General features: G+C 39.3%; 1 protein-coding gene and 1 pseudogene across 3 annotated transcripts in view; both read right to left on the bottom strand.

The window, feature by feature from the left end:
* The window catches only part of NMNAT3 (nicotinamide nucleotide adenylyltransferase 3), a 93069-nt gene that overhangs the window by 50140 nt on the left and 27587 nt on the right, over positions 1-15342 (bottom strand). Inside the window, exon 2 of one of the 3 annotated variants that reach the window (XM_049775888.1) lies at positions 7841-7997. In XM_049775888.1, coding sequence (XP_049631845.1) covers positions 7841-7952 — 112 coding nt within the window. In that variant the 5' untranslated portion in view covers positions 7953-7997. Of the gene's footprint in view, positions 1-7823; positions 8063-15342 lie in introns of those variants that run through there. The other 2 variants (XM_049775887.1, XM_049775889.1) reach the window with 2 other exon arrangements.
* LOC126012101 (60S ribosomal protein L39-like) lies at positions 950-1230 on the bottom strand (annotated as a pseudogene).

The following is a 15342-nucleotide window of genomic DNA, read 5'->3' as shown; positions in this document are numbered from 1 at the left end:
TGTAAACAATGTTTTCTCAAGTTATTTGTCAGTTTTTCTCTGGACATGTGTGGCCATGTTCAGAATTTTCCCATCTGTGAAGTTGTTTTGCAAATCCAAATCTCTGGATTCCACAACAGATAAAGGAGAGAAATAAGGAGAATAGGAGGGACTATAAAGGATACAAGTTTTTTTTCTGCCCTGGCAGTCATATGTTTCTGGGGAAAGGGGACCTTACAATGGTGGAGTGGGTGCATGCACAGCTGCCTGCTTCTCAAGTCTTTTTAACCAGATTCCCGATATTCAAAGAATGGGATCCTTTTGGACAATTCTCCCTCTCACCTCCTCAACAACTCCTACAAGTTGTATATAATGTGCTCTAGGTACTTGGAGTACAGGTATCACAGTTACCTGCTTCAGGACCAGGGTGGATGATAGACAGCTGTCAATATACTGAGCTAAACCGAATCAAGTCTAATCTCAACAATCCATTTGAAATTACCCCGTGGAGCTCTAAACTTTCAGTGAAACTTTAAGAGCAAGCTTTCAGAGTCTACTTCAGTTAGGCCAGACAAATTTTGCCATGACGCATTTTGGTTAGGTGGGCAGAGATTCCTGAAGGTTTCTGGCTCTGCCATCTTTTCAGAATCCTCTTGGAAATGCTTTAAAATCATTTAATACAAGTTATATTTCTTTTTTAAAAATGTATTTAAAAAAATACAAAAAGGGACTGGAGCAGTGGCACAAGCAGTAAAGTGCCTGCCTTACATGCACTAGCCTAGGAAGGACCAAGGTACGATCCCCTGGCATTCCATATGGTCCCCCAAGCCAGGAACGATTTTTTTTGAAGGTTCTTGAAGATAATTTATTATCATTATTTTGTCAGCAAGCCAAGTACAGGCTTCAGTTTTATTGAGTCAAGCAAGTATAGCTTCTAAAAGAGGAAACAATGATTGAACCAAGACATTCCCATCACTTAAAGTCCGTTTCTGCACCGTGTGTGTGCAATATGCTGCTAGCACCCTGTTGGCTCATATGGGCACATGCGTGTCTCGTGGAATTCCTTACAGACCCAGCTTCGTTCTTCTCCAGTGCCGCCTCTTGGAATTGTACCTGATCTTATTACCAGTTTTCATCCGAATCCATTGAGGAATGGGCCGGTTCTGCTTTTGTTTCTTAGCCAGGAACCGCTTGATCTAAACGTCTTGTGGGAAGACATGGCGAACACTGGCCACATTCGCACGGCTGCGATGGCGGAGAAAAGCGAGAAAGCGCCAGGCACGATTTTTGAGCACATAGCCAGGAGTACGTACCCCTGAGTGTCACCAGATGTGGCCAAAAACACAAACAAAAAATGTATTTTGTATTTAATTACTTTATAAACTAGTTGGCTGATCTTTATTTTCAGTTATTTCACTGTATTTCATACTTAAATGTATCCATGCATGTAGTTCACTACACTACATATCTGGATTATATATTACACAATATTGATATTTTTTAATTTCAATTTTTATTGTAATACTGTGATTTACAAAGCTGTTAATAAGACAGCTGTTTTAGGCATGAATTGCTCAAACATCAATCCCACTATCACTGTGAACTTCCCTCCACCAGTGTTCCCATTTTCCCATCACCTACAAGATCCCCTTGTAGACACACAAACTAAATTAACTTGATATTGTTTGTTACAACACAAAGGCAAATGGGATTATCAAAATTTAGGTCAATAAAGGTCAATTTGAAGTGACGGCCATATGTCTCCATGGCATTACTAAAGTCATTGTATAAGGGTTTACTGGGTTGTGCTTGGTGCTAGTTGAACCTTCTGTGTTAAGGCTCACTGAGCTTGGTGGTCTTCTATGCAACTTTCCCATCAGAGTTGCAGAGATTCCACTTGGCTGACACTGCTATGAAATTTTGATGTGTCTCAGAACTGCAAAAGGGAGCATGGTCTAGGATCTATAGATCTGGAACAAATTTGGTGGCTTGGCTGTTTGATAAGGTTAAGTTGTAAAGCTGGGTTTTTTCTTTTAAAAAGTGTCAGGTGTGGCTGTGGGCTGTTGTGGCTTCAGAAAAAAATGGGGACTCTTTCCCCACCTCATTTGAGAATGCTCCAGAGTTTTCAGACTAATCAGCCTACCTAGGTAGAGTCAGCAACCATTTTTCTCTTTTCCAAGTTATAGTTTTTTAAATTGCTCCAACACTACTTAGGATATCTCTTCTTTTTGTAGAAAAATCGCTTCTCAGTTGAGCTTTGGGAATGTCTCTTTGGATGAATTTGTCTATTTCATTTAAGCCATCAAGTCTAATTCATTTAAAGTTGCTTAGAATATATCCTTATCATTTTAGGATCAATGGAATTGATATGTCATCTCATTGCTAATAATGATAATTTGTGATTTTACCCTTTATTTTATTTTAAAGTCCTGAGAGTCTGGCTAGAGGTTTATCAATTTTATTGATTTTCTCAAAGTAACAGCTATTTAATTGATTTTTCTCCATATTGTTTATTTTAATTGATCTGTGCTTTATTATTTTCTTATATCTTATATTTTGTTTGTGTCTCTATTTCTAATTTCATAAACTAGAAGTAAATCATTGAGATTTTTTCCTATTGTATTTAGTGTATACAGTTCCTCTGAAAGTGTCTGCTTTAGTTATATCTCAAAATTTTAGCTATATTCTGTTTCCATTTTCATTCTGTTCAAAATACTACTAATTTCCACTTTGATTTCTTTTGTAAGCCATGTTTTTTTTAAATATAAATATGTGATTTCATTTTTAAGGTAGAGAAAACTTCCAAAGGTCTTTGTTATCAATTCCTAATTTAATTCTGCAGTGGTAAGACAATGTTTTTATATGGATTCAGTTCTCTTACACTTAACCTTCTTTAATGACCACAATATGTTCTATCTTGGTAAATGTTCTCTATAACTTTGAAAGATAATACTATCCTACTAAAGTCAATAGATCAAACTGGAGATAGAGCTGTGCAATTCTTCTATATCGTTAGCAATTTCTTTTGTGCTTATTCGACTAGTAAGGAGCAAAATGAAATAGACATTTGTGATTGTGCACTTGTCCATTTCTCTTTGCAATATACCTGTGCTTCTAATGTAATTTATTTTTAAAAATAGGTCTAGTATTATTTTCACTTAAAATAATTTACCTGTTTATAATTATAAGATGAATTTCTTTATTCATAAGCATATATTCAGAAATTTACTTTCTCTAATATTACTATATAATTTCAGCTTTTATAAAATAAAAACATTCTAGGGGCCTGAGAGATAGCATGGAGATAAGGCATTTGCCTTTCATGCAGAACGTCATTGGTTTGAATCCCAGCATCCCATATGGTCCCCTGAACCTGCCAGGAACAATTTCTGAGCGTGGAGCCAGAAGTAACCCCTGAGCGCAGCCAGGTGTGATGCAAAAACCAAATAAATAAATAAATAAATAAAATAAAACCGTTCTTACTAATGAATGTTAACTATTCATTTGTATCATTGGGTATAATTTTCCATCCTTTTCACGAATCTGTATTTGGTTCTTTTTTTTTTTTTTTTTTTTTTTTTGGTTTTTGAGTCACACCCAGTGATGCTCAGGGGTTACTCCTTGCTATGTGCCCAGAAATTGCTCCTGGCTCGGGGGACCATATGAGATACTGGGGGATCGAACCACGGTCTGTCTAAGTTAGTACTTGCAAGGCAACTGCCCTACTGCCTACGCCACTGCTCTGGCCCCTGTGTTTGGTTCTTATAGAACATACAGTTGTATTTGGGTCTTGACTATTTTACTATTTTTTTTATTATTTTAACTAGTTTGATAATGTTTTACTTTTGAAAGGAGTTGTTAGATTATACAAAATGGAATTATTGAAGTATTTAGGTTTAAAGTCTATAATGATGCTGTTAATTGCATTCTGTTTGTACCATCTATTTTAGGTCTCATTTTCTTGTTATTGAATTCTTATGGGTTAACAAAGTATATTCAGGTTTCATTTTTTTTGCATATGTTAGATATTTTAGTAAAGTGACTATAGTAAAGTTTACAAAATACACTTATATATCTTTGAGTTATCAGACTATTTTTAGTGATATTTTTGTGGTATAAGCCACTATCCCAATTTATGTAAAGTATTCATCTTGAGTATTGTTTCACCTCTCTTATCTTATAAATGTCATATTTTTATTTTTGTGTTATAAGTACCCTCATGTGTTATTATTTTTGTTTAAGTAGTCCACTATCATTTTATGAAACTTAAGTCATAGGAAGAAAATTCACACAATCTTCCAAAAGGTTATCAGAATGTTCCACATTCTTTTGTTAGATCCATATTTCCATCTGGCATCATTTTCCTTCTGCCTGAAACACTAGCAAAGACTGCAGTTTTGTTGCTGGTGATTCTTTCAGGTTTTGTATATCTGAACTTTATTTTGCCTTTCGTTTTGAAAAATATGTTCATCAGAAATGGAATAGCTGCAGAATCCCAGGTGTGTTTTTTTTAAATTCTTTCAGAACTTTCAAGATGTTGCTTGTGCTAGCTGAATCTTCAGTCTTCTGTTGCTGTTTCTGTTGCTGCCTTGGAGATTTCCTTTCTATTATTGGTTCTGAAAATGCCATTGTAATATAACTTGGTATATGTTGTCCTCCTGTCTCTTGTGCTTAGGATTTTCTGAGATCCTTTGATCCTTCAATCTCAGTTTGCTGAACTACTGGTAAAATTTGTTTTCATCCAGTTTGGGGGAAAAAATTCAGTATTGTTTTTTGTTTTTTTTCCTCTTATAGAATTCCAATCACAACTATATGATAAATGCCTCATGTTTATCCCAGATATCAATTATAATATTTTTCTTAAAATTATTTTCTGTTCTTGTGTTTCTTTTCTATTTACCCCCCAATGCTGGGACTTAAACTCAGGACCCCACACTTGCTTACCATGCTCTTTACAACTCAGCCACATTTCTGGCCATATGTGTTTCATTTTGAATAGAATCTACTATTGTATCTTCTAGTTCACTAAGATTTTCTTCTTCAAAATATAATGGGTTGGTTTCCCTTTTCAAATATTTGCATGAGTAGTCTTTTTTTGTTTGTTTGTTTTGGAACCACACCCAAAACTGGTGACACTTAGGGGTTACTCCTGGTTATGCGCTCAGAAATTACTCCTGGCTTGGGGGACCATATGGGATGCTGGGGGATTAAACCACGGTCTGTCCTAGGTTAGTGCATGCCATGCAGATGCCCTACCACTTGCATCACCGCTCCAGCCCCTGCATGAGTATTCTTATATTTTAAATTTGTATCTTCAATTTTAGAAGACATCATAAAAGCGTTTTAATACTTTGGGGGGGGGTTAATTCTAACATGTTTATTGATGTTCTGGCTCAAAATAGTCTCTCCAGAGTAATTTACCATTTATTTCAGCACGAATTTTAGAATGTTGTTGTCCCTACCTCCCATGAAGTTTGAATTTTGTCATATCACTGAATGCTGTCAGTCTTTATGCTTTGCTAATTTCTTAGGCTTAAACATCTTACTCCTTGGGATGCTGGGAATCAAACCACCATCTATCCTGGGTCAGCCGTGTGCAAAGCAAATGCCCTACTGCTGTATCTGGCATCTCCAGACCCTAAAACATATTACACCTATTACTTATTGTTTTCAAACACTAACTTCAATCCCAGTACCAGCTGTGGCAACTATGTGATATTTATACAGTCCTGGGAGTAGTGCTCCTGTTGTGTATCAGGTATGTCTCCACCTGTGTCTATCATCTGAATCTGTTGGCTGCCTATCTGTATTTTCATGGCTTAGTAATAATGTCCAGGATATCTTCTTAAGTTTATAGCTCTACTTCATTGCTTTGCCTTCTAGGGTTCACTGACCACATTTAGCTGAATTAAATATATATATATATATATATACATATACATATATATATATCTTTAAACAATTTGAAGAGTCCTCAAAAAACTGAAAAATTGAACTCCCAAATGATCCAGCTATACCAGTGGTGGAAAAGTTTTTTTTGTCAACTGAGCCAAATCTTGTCAAAACCATGATTGAAATTTATTTTGAGAGCCACACTGACAGAGGCTAGGAGCAGAGTTCTGACTCCTGGAGTGGCCACCCAGCACATAGAAGAGCCACATTAAAAAGTGTAAAGAGCCACATGTGATTCACAAGCCGCGGCTTGCCAACCACTGAGCTATACCACTCCTAAGGATATGCCCTAGGAACACAAAAATGCGATATAAAAATCCCTCGCAGCACTATTTACAAAAGCCAGACTCTGGAAACAACCTAGATGCCTAACAACATATGAAACTGTGGTACACATACACAATGGAATACTATGCAGCCATCAGGAAAAATGAAGTCATGACATTTTCCTATACATGGATGGACATGGAAACTGTTATGCTGAGTGAAATAAGTCAAAGAGAGAGAGAGAGACAGAATATTCTTACTCATCTGTGGGATTTAATAAAAAATAAAAGACATTACTGTAATAATGCCCAGAGACAATAGAGATGAGGGCTGGAAGGACCGTTCCATGATATGAAGCTTACCACAAAAAGTGGTGAGTTTAGTTAGAGAAATAACTACACTGACAGCCATCATGACAATGGTAGTGAGTGAGAGAAGTAGAATGCCAGTCTCGAATACAGGCAGGGAGTAGGGGAGGAGGGAGTTGGGGGGCATTGGTGGTGGAAAGGTTGCCCTGAAGGGAAGGTGAAGGGAGGTGTTCTTTTCTATAACTGAAACCCAACTACAAACATGTTGTGGTTATGGTGCTTAAATAAAGATGTTATTAATATATATATATATATATATCATTTGTAATAGCTATGCTTGACTAAAGAAAGGCACCCACTTTAACTCTTTAATAGTAAAATTTACATTTTATAAAATAATATATTGCCTTAAAACAATTCACCTTGAAGAAAGCATTTAAATATTACTGATAACATTTTTATATATTTAAAGATAAGGTGAGAGCTGGAGAGATGGAGCAACAGATTGAATGTAGACAGGAAGCCAAGGTTTGATCCTCAGTACCTCAACATGTACCTTCTTACCACCTCAGGGAGTATTTCCCAAATTTTATAGGGTGTGAACTTCCAAACCAAAATAAATAAATAGAAGCATGCTACGGTGTAAAAACCATGCTCATGAAGGCAAACATTTTGAACAATATAAAAATATACAAATCCATGACATATAAATATATAATAAGTATTTTAGTTTCTATGTGACAGACTCACATTAATGACTTATGTTCCATTGAAACATTCCTGCAGATTCTCAATGCCCTTCTGCTTTCTTAATGATGAAAAGGAAGTCCAGGGAGAGGAAACAGGCCCATATTCAGTATTTTTGGATGATTAAATATTTCTGGCAATGTCACACCATCTGTATTGGAAGTGCCCTACATACAAGTTTGCGAGTCTATAATTATTTAAGATCTTTTTCAAAGGCAAAAATGTCAACTTTCTATTAGGGGATATTTGCTTATCTTCTGAGAAACAGGCAGCTCACAGAAACTCTCCAATTTTTTGGCTCTGTCAGGCTTCCTGGGACCACCAGTCCCAGTGCCCAAATTGAAAGAACCTGGAGCCTCTAGCATTTGTGGAGACAGGAGTTAGTGGATGGGTTCCAGGAGCAGGGATGGGTCTTGTCCATACCACACCACACACAACAAAGAAACTGTACCCTTTCTCCCCAACCCCTGCCATGCTGTGCCAAGTGGTTCCACCATAACCTGAATTCTGAACACATCTCAGCGGCAAGGAAAGTGACAGAGAGTCCCAACCCACCCCTTGACCCCTTACCTGAGCCCTCAGCTGACCTGTTTGGTGCAAGTGGTCTCTAGCCACCTCAAACAAACGCAGGTGCATGTGGGTTATAGGGTTAAAGGAGCCGCAGGCCAGGAGCACCACAGGGATTCGATTCTTCATCATGTCAGGTCTGTCCACATCTGTCACAGCAGTGGCCACTCTCTCCTCCTGGAGACAGAATTGCATGTCAGGGTAGGGGCAACCAAAACAAATTTCCCAGTTGCCAGCCCAGAACTAACACACAGGGTGCCATACTCTCCTCCTCTGAAAGATGTCTGTCTGAGGACCAGAGACAGGATAGTCTTGCTGCATCTAAACCACACCTAAATCACCAGGAAATGTGGTGCCAGCCAAAGCCCCCACACAGACTACATCCCAGCTCTGCATGTTGTCCCGCAGCCCCTTGGTCACAGGCCACTAGTCGAGACATTCAGGAAACGTGAGCCAAAAAGTTCAGTGTGTTGTTGCAAAAGGACCACGTGTGCATAATTGTGCAGGAGGCAACACCCCTTGCCCCACCATGAGCACTACCACTTGGACAGGGCTGCAAACTACACTGTGAATTAGGACATGGAATGTGGGCAGGATGGATATGGGTTTTGTGAACATTCTCCAGGACAAAGCCTGTGCAGGCTACTTTGCCATCTTAAAGAAAACAGGTTTCGTGGTGAGAGTTAATGTGGGGTTTCTGGGAAGAGAGTGCCCATGAGAATCAAGTTCAAGGGTATCATTTGCAAACACCTCAACTTCTCCAGACACCTTCTCCAGAACTTGAGACATTTTCCCTTTTTCTTTTCTTTTTCTTTTTTTTTATTTTTGGGTCACACCCGGCGGTGCTCAGGGGTTACTTCTGGCTGTCTGCTCAGAAATAGCTCCTGGCAGGCACGGGGGACCATATGGGACACCGGGATTCGAACCAACCACCTTTGGTCCTGGATCGGCTGCTTGCAAGGCAAACGCCGCTGCGCTATCTCTCTGGGGCCTATTTTCCCTTTTTCACTTTATCAGACTCACCCGCTAAGGGTACCCAAGGCTGCTAAGCATAAAAGAAAGCTCTTTTTATGTTTTCCTTTCTTTTTCCCTTTCTTTTCTTAAACTAATTTTTATAGTCTCTAGAAGGACTCCTCCCATTTTTTGCTTGTCTGAATTTTTGTCCCCCAGCTTTTTCTTTTTCTTTTTTTCTTATTTTCAAACAGAACCACATAACTTGAACCATCTTGTTCTGCCTCACAAATAATGCAAGGCACCGAGACCAAACAGTTGTATGAACATTGAGTAGAAATAAAAAAATGATCAGACTTAAACACCAAATCCAAAGTCAACTACAACAGAATCAATACCCAATCTACAACAAGCTAGACAAAGAAGGGATCACTTATACTAGCAGCCCTGGGGTGTGGGGGGAGACAAAGGAGGGCAATATGAGATGCATGTTAGGAACAGGGAGGACAACACTGGTGGTGGGAATGACTCTAATTCAATGTCACTATGTACCTAAAATTCTACTGTGAAAGATTTGTAATCCACTTTGGTCAAAATAAAAATTATAATAAAAAACAGCTCAAAATGGCCTCATCATTTATTTTTATTCTTCTGATGATTATTGTTAATTTTTAGTCCATACCTGGCAGTGCTCAAGGCTACTTTTGGCTCTGCTCAAATATCACTCCTTGGTAGGGATCTGGGATCACATGGGAGTGGCCAAGAATAGAATCCGGGTCAACTGTGTGCAAGGCAAGCTCTCTGCTTCCTGGACTATCTCTCTGGCCCTGGTCCCTCCACTTGTCTAGTGGCCCAGGATCAATATCAGTGAGACTGTGGAACACAAGCCCAATTGCTCTGATCAGCTTTGGCCACCTGTTTAGTCCCAGGTCTAGCTCAGCCTTAACAACTCAGTTCCAAGCATCAGTTGGTCTTGAGATGGATTTCTAAATTGCTACTAGAAAACAAGAGGAATGGGATTTTAAATGCCACCTGATGATGGTGAAGAAATAAGGCCCACTCCCCTCCACCCAATCCAGTTAAGCTGACAGGCTACTGCAGAAGGTTGAAGCTGTGCTCTGATTTGTCAGGAGTGTGCAAGGGACAAGATTATTAAAATCAGCCTGCCAGCAACTTGGGAAAACCTTAGAAGCATTTGGGAAAAGAAACCCAAACTTGGAGCCAGAGCACAGGGTGTAAGTTGTTTGCCTTGCAAGTGGTTGGCCCTGGTTTGATCCGAGGTCCCTGAACACTTCCAGGAGTGATCCCTGAGCAGAGAGATAGGAGTAATCTCCAAGGAGTAATGGGATGTGGCCCAAAATCAAAACAACAAAAGCAAAATAAAAAAGAAAGTAGGCTGTATCTATGAGGTTACAAGCTAGAAATGAGAACATACACAGTTTGCTTGTAACTGTCCTTCCTCTACTATACAGACAGAAGCTCATTTCCAGCTAGAAAAAATGCTCCATTTCCTAGTCCCTGAGTCGTGGTCCACAATATATGAAAAGTAGTGCTGGATGATGATTCCAGGAGATCTCTAAAAGGATCTTCTCCTTGACTTCACTGCAGCTCTCTACATCAAAGCTTCTTATACTGTGGGTATAGAAATATGGAGAGGAGGGTCACAAAAAAGTTGGCAGCAGCAAAAGTTTCCTGAACGCATGCCAACCAAAAATTACATAACAATCAGGTGCATAAGGAAACCCAGGTGTTTCTGGTACTGCTTGTCATGTTGCCTTTCTTGGGCAAAAAGAATCATACATGAAAAAAAGTTTAAGAATTAGCTCAGGTCTACATTGTGATGGCTGGACTCCTGAGGAAGAAAATCAACTCAAGGTTTAAGACAAAATAAGCCAAGAGAAAGTTAGGATATTGATGTTCCTGAAGCTGCCATCCTAGCTTGGGAGCCCACCTCACCATTTCTTTGAGGAATAATCTCCTAAACTCCCAATGTCATTTATTTTCCTATGATGTGCTGCTATGCCCAACTGTAAATGATGTGCTGCCTAATGAATGTTTATTGAATTAGCATGAAAAGAAATGGAAAAAGTAGGCATACTTTTAGAAGTTTCTATCACCCCAGTTAAACTGAGTTTACATGCAGAAACAAAAATGGATTTTTTGAAGGGGGAAAATACACCTGAGGGGGAAAATCTAATTTTTTATATGCATTTTTCATGGGAGGAAAAGTCCTTACTAAGGACTCTGGAAGATGGAGATGGGCGGCAGAGACTGCTGTGCATGACAAAACCCGGATTTTGTCCTACCGCCTTCCCCCTCCCCAACACAGACTCATTCTGGTGTGCTGTTGTTCTCAGCTCCAACTGGGCATTTGCCATATGGCATGGCTGTTTAGTGGTTTCCTGATACTAGACGAAAATGAAGCACAGTCATTTTGCAAGGAGCTTGTGTTCCTAGATGGGTCTTTCCCAAATAACAGCTGTGCCTCAAAATTGAGTTACTCAATTTTCCATTTGTGGACACAATCGTCAAACATTTAGAAGTGAGCAGAACCTCAAATCACTTGGGCTATTTCCAGGCTTCTGGGCTTCTGAAGTTTTCAGCAATATTACGAGGGTGCAGCTGTCAAGAAGATCAAACCAATGGCCCTGAACACTAAGCCTTGCTGTAGCAGCAAAGGCCTGCAAACCAGTGGCCCAGGAGCCATGAACCTTGGGACATGAACCTTGGGACCATGAGCCTTGGGAAAGGAAGATGACAAGGGAGAGAAATTAGCATTCTCACCAAGCACACACAGTAACCCTTGCTCTATATTTCCTACCATACTCATGGGGATGGGTCTGCACCCATATGATATAAACCCATGTTTATCCACTTATTATCCACTTCTTCCATTGATACACACATTGGCTCAGAACCAGTGAGCTCTTCTTACGGAGTTTAATCTGTCAGCAAGGACAAGTGAGATGCATTAACAGACTCTCCTTATCAATTTTAGCAGCTTAAAACAATGAAGACTTCCCGTTCCAAACACTGCCATTTCATGCTGGTGGGGAATTTTGCTTGTCATCTGTTCTCCTTATCTGGGTTGCAAGCGGAAGGGGCAGTCATGGTCTAAACATAAACAATACAATTGCTAAAAAGAGAGCTCTAGGGCTTTCTCACCATCACCATCACCCTAGGTGCTTCAATAAGCACAGGTTGATTTTATGAAGTGACCTGAACAAGTTAGAAAAGAAAGTCTGACTCTGGTGCTGTGCCCATAACCAACCTGAGCCTCGTGGGAAAATTTCAATGATCCTCACAGAAATGAGGAAAACAACACATGACTCCACAGAGGATCCAGAGCAATCTACAAAAACGAAACAAAAAATAACTTATTTAAGCATTAGCGTTTTGTCTGCAAATCTTTCTTACAATTGTCAAGAACTCCCAAGTTCACTTTAATGCTAACATGTACATGACAGGGCCTTGGAGAGAGCAGTGCTGAGTCTCGTGGGTCCATTTTCACCCCTCACCTAGCCTTCAGGGGAAGCCTTCATGCAGGCTCCCTGCAGGCAGAAAGCCAGACTTTTCCTGCTTCTGTGCCTGTTCCCAAATTCCAAAACAACCTGGGGATTCAAGTGAGCATGAATACCCCTGCGAGGTCACCTCCATGTTTCTGCTCTCACTGGTCCCCACCCAGAATGCTCTTCCCACCCACTTCTACCAGTCAGACTTGGTTCCCTGGGCACTCAGCAGACAGCAGGCCAACCACACAGTGTGCCTCCATCAAGAAAGAGAAATGAGGTATGTGAGCATCATGCAAGCAATTGGAACAGACATTTCTCCAAGGAAGATACAGAAGCAACAAAACCAGCAGGTGGAAAGATCCTACATATCATTGATTAGGGAAATACAAACCAGAACTGCCACAGGCTACCACTTCTCAAGAAGGTTTTTCTTATTTTTGAAAAATGAAGAAGGAGAAAAATAACAGACATAGTGATGTCTGTAGAGCAAGTGGAATCCTGGTAAACTGTTGGTGGGAACAAAAAATGACACGGCTGCTATGGAAGAGAACATGGAAGCTCCTCAAAAGATTAAAAGTAAAATTACCATGTGATCCATAAATTACACTTCTGAGTTTAGGTCCAAAAGAAGTTCATATGAACTTATATGTATATATCTATATATTTATGAACATATGTATATATATATGAATGTATATATATATGAACATATATGTATATAGCCATGCTCACAGCAAGATTATTCACAGTAGTTCAAAGCAGGAAACAACCTAAGTGTCCATAGACAGATGAATGAATAAACGAAAGGCTTCATCATATGTGTGTATGTGTGGGTGCTCATTATAGGTAAAAACATATATACATATCACTCTATAGGACATACAGTGGGGTATTAGTCTTTAGAAGGAGTGGTGACTGAACATAAGCTATAATATAGACAAAACTTCAAAACATTATGATACATGAAACAAGTCAGACACAAATACTTGTAGGATTGCACATTTATTTCGTTGTGACCTATAGAAATCAAGTGCATAGAGACAGAAACAGTGGGCACTGAGGCAGAAGGGATGCAGGACTGGAGAATTAATACATAGTTGGTACAGTTACTTTTTTTATTTTTTGTGAGTGTTTCGGAGATGGTTACACAACAGTGAGAACTGTATTTAACACAACTGAACTGTGGTGTTAAAGGTGGCTAAGGTGCCAAGTTTCATTATGTGCATTTTACTCCATCAGCTAAAAGTCAAAGGTCTCCTTTGTCAAGTTCTCTCTGATCCCCTGCTCTGCCTGCACAGCCTTGTTTTGGCAGTCTCCACTTTGCTTCCTGTTTTTTAACTTTTCAACCGATTGTTTTGAGATCTACCCAGTCAGCTACATGAACAGAATCAGAGAAATAACAGAGCCAGGGCTCTGACTAAATTGCTCCTAAGCTCAGACATCCCAAGGACTGTTCCATCATGCCATGTGAACCAGTAATACACACACCACCATCACCTTTTCTTTTCTTTTCTTTTTTTGAACATTGAGCCAATTAGATTTGAAGTCTTATCAAGCAAGATCAACCTAGCAAACAAAATCAATCTATCTGAGAACAAACTTGATATGAAAATCAAAACTAAGAAAAAAAGAAGGTAAAGGTTTTTAGGAAATAATAAAGGAAACTTTATATACAAAGGGATGGAAGTCAAATAGCATCTAAACTCAAATTTGCATCATTAGGTGCAAAAAGACAAAGCTTAAGTCTGCCCACTTAGCAGAAAAAAACAACTTTTAACCTGGAAACCGTTATTTGACTTTATTAGGTTAAGTATAGGGAGAGAATAAACACATTTTTACATGTATACAGAATCCAAATTAGCTTCTTAAGCATTCTTTCTTAAGAAGTTCCTAATGGGTAGTTTCCAGCAAAACAAGGAAGAGAACCAGGAAAGCAGAAAACCAGCAATGCAACTTAAGATGTGAAAACTAGGTTGGGAGCTGAAGGGGGTCTCTGAGCCATGACCCAGGACAGAAAACATGGATCTCTAAGGAAAAGCCAAATTCTGGAGATAAAAGGTTCACTGGGACTAAGGTAAAAGTAGTTCTGTCTCATCTTTTTTCAAAAATAACAAAAAGCTGGGGCTGAAGCACATTTGCCTTGCATGTGACTGACATGGGTTCTATCCCTGGCATCATATGGTTCCCTAGTCTTCGAGGAGTGATTTCTGAGTGCTCAGCCAGGAGTAACCCCTGAGTGCCATCGGGTGTGGCTCCAAAACCAATAATAACAATAACAACAACAACAACAACAATAATAAAGCTATGTAACATGGTTCAAATTAGGATATGAGAAAATAATAAATTCTCTTTTAGGGGCCACCTCCAGCAGTTCTCAGGCAAATTATATGTGGCGCTGGTAATTAAGTCTGGGTTGGTTGCATGCAAGACAAGTACCTTAAACCCTGTACTATCTCTCTGGCCCCAGAATAATTTTTGATGGAATAAGATAAAAAAGAATTGTATCTGTTTTCCATATTAGAAATTGTGTGTGTGGGGGAGCCTAGGACAATTTGGCCCCAGAGTTAGCATTTACATAAAAAATTATTTCCTGTTTAATGGAGTTCAGCTTTTTAGAACCAATCTATAACAAAGGCACAGGAGCTTCACTGTAGTTACAAAACAAGATGATAATGTTAATACCATTGGCTATGAAAGACTATAGCTACTGGAAGAAAAGTGATTTGGGAAAGGAGGTGAGAAGCAGGAGGTGAGGAGTGATAGTACACTAGGTAGGGTGTTTGCCTTGCATGTGTTCAACCCAGCTTCAAACCCAGGCAACCCATAAGATCCCGTGAGTACCACCATGAGTACATCCCCAAAACTAAAAAAAGAAAAAGAAATGAGAAGCTATCATTGTCCTAGTAGACCCTTCTCTACTCTAACTGCACTCACCACTCTATATGGCAAGTTTTCTACCCTGGGCTGGACTGCATGACCTGTATCTCTATTGTCTCTAGATATTATTACCATACTATCTCTTAATTTTCTTCTATCCCACAAATGAGTGAGATTATTCT

Source organism: Suncus etruscus, chromosome 6, assembly GCF_024139225.1.
Source record: "Suncus etruscus isolate mSunEtr1 chromosome 6, mSunEtr1.pri.cur, whole genome shotgun sequence".
NCBI classification, from domain to species: Eukaryota; Metazoa; Chordata; class Mammalia; order Eulipotyphla; family Soricidae; genus Suncus; species Suncus etruscus.
The sequence above is the reverse complement of the archived record's forward strand: the minus strand, read 5'-3'. Positions and strand labels throughout refer to the sequence as shown.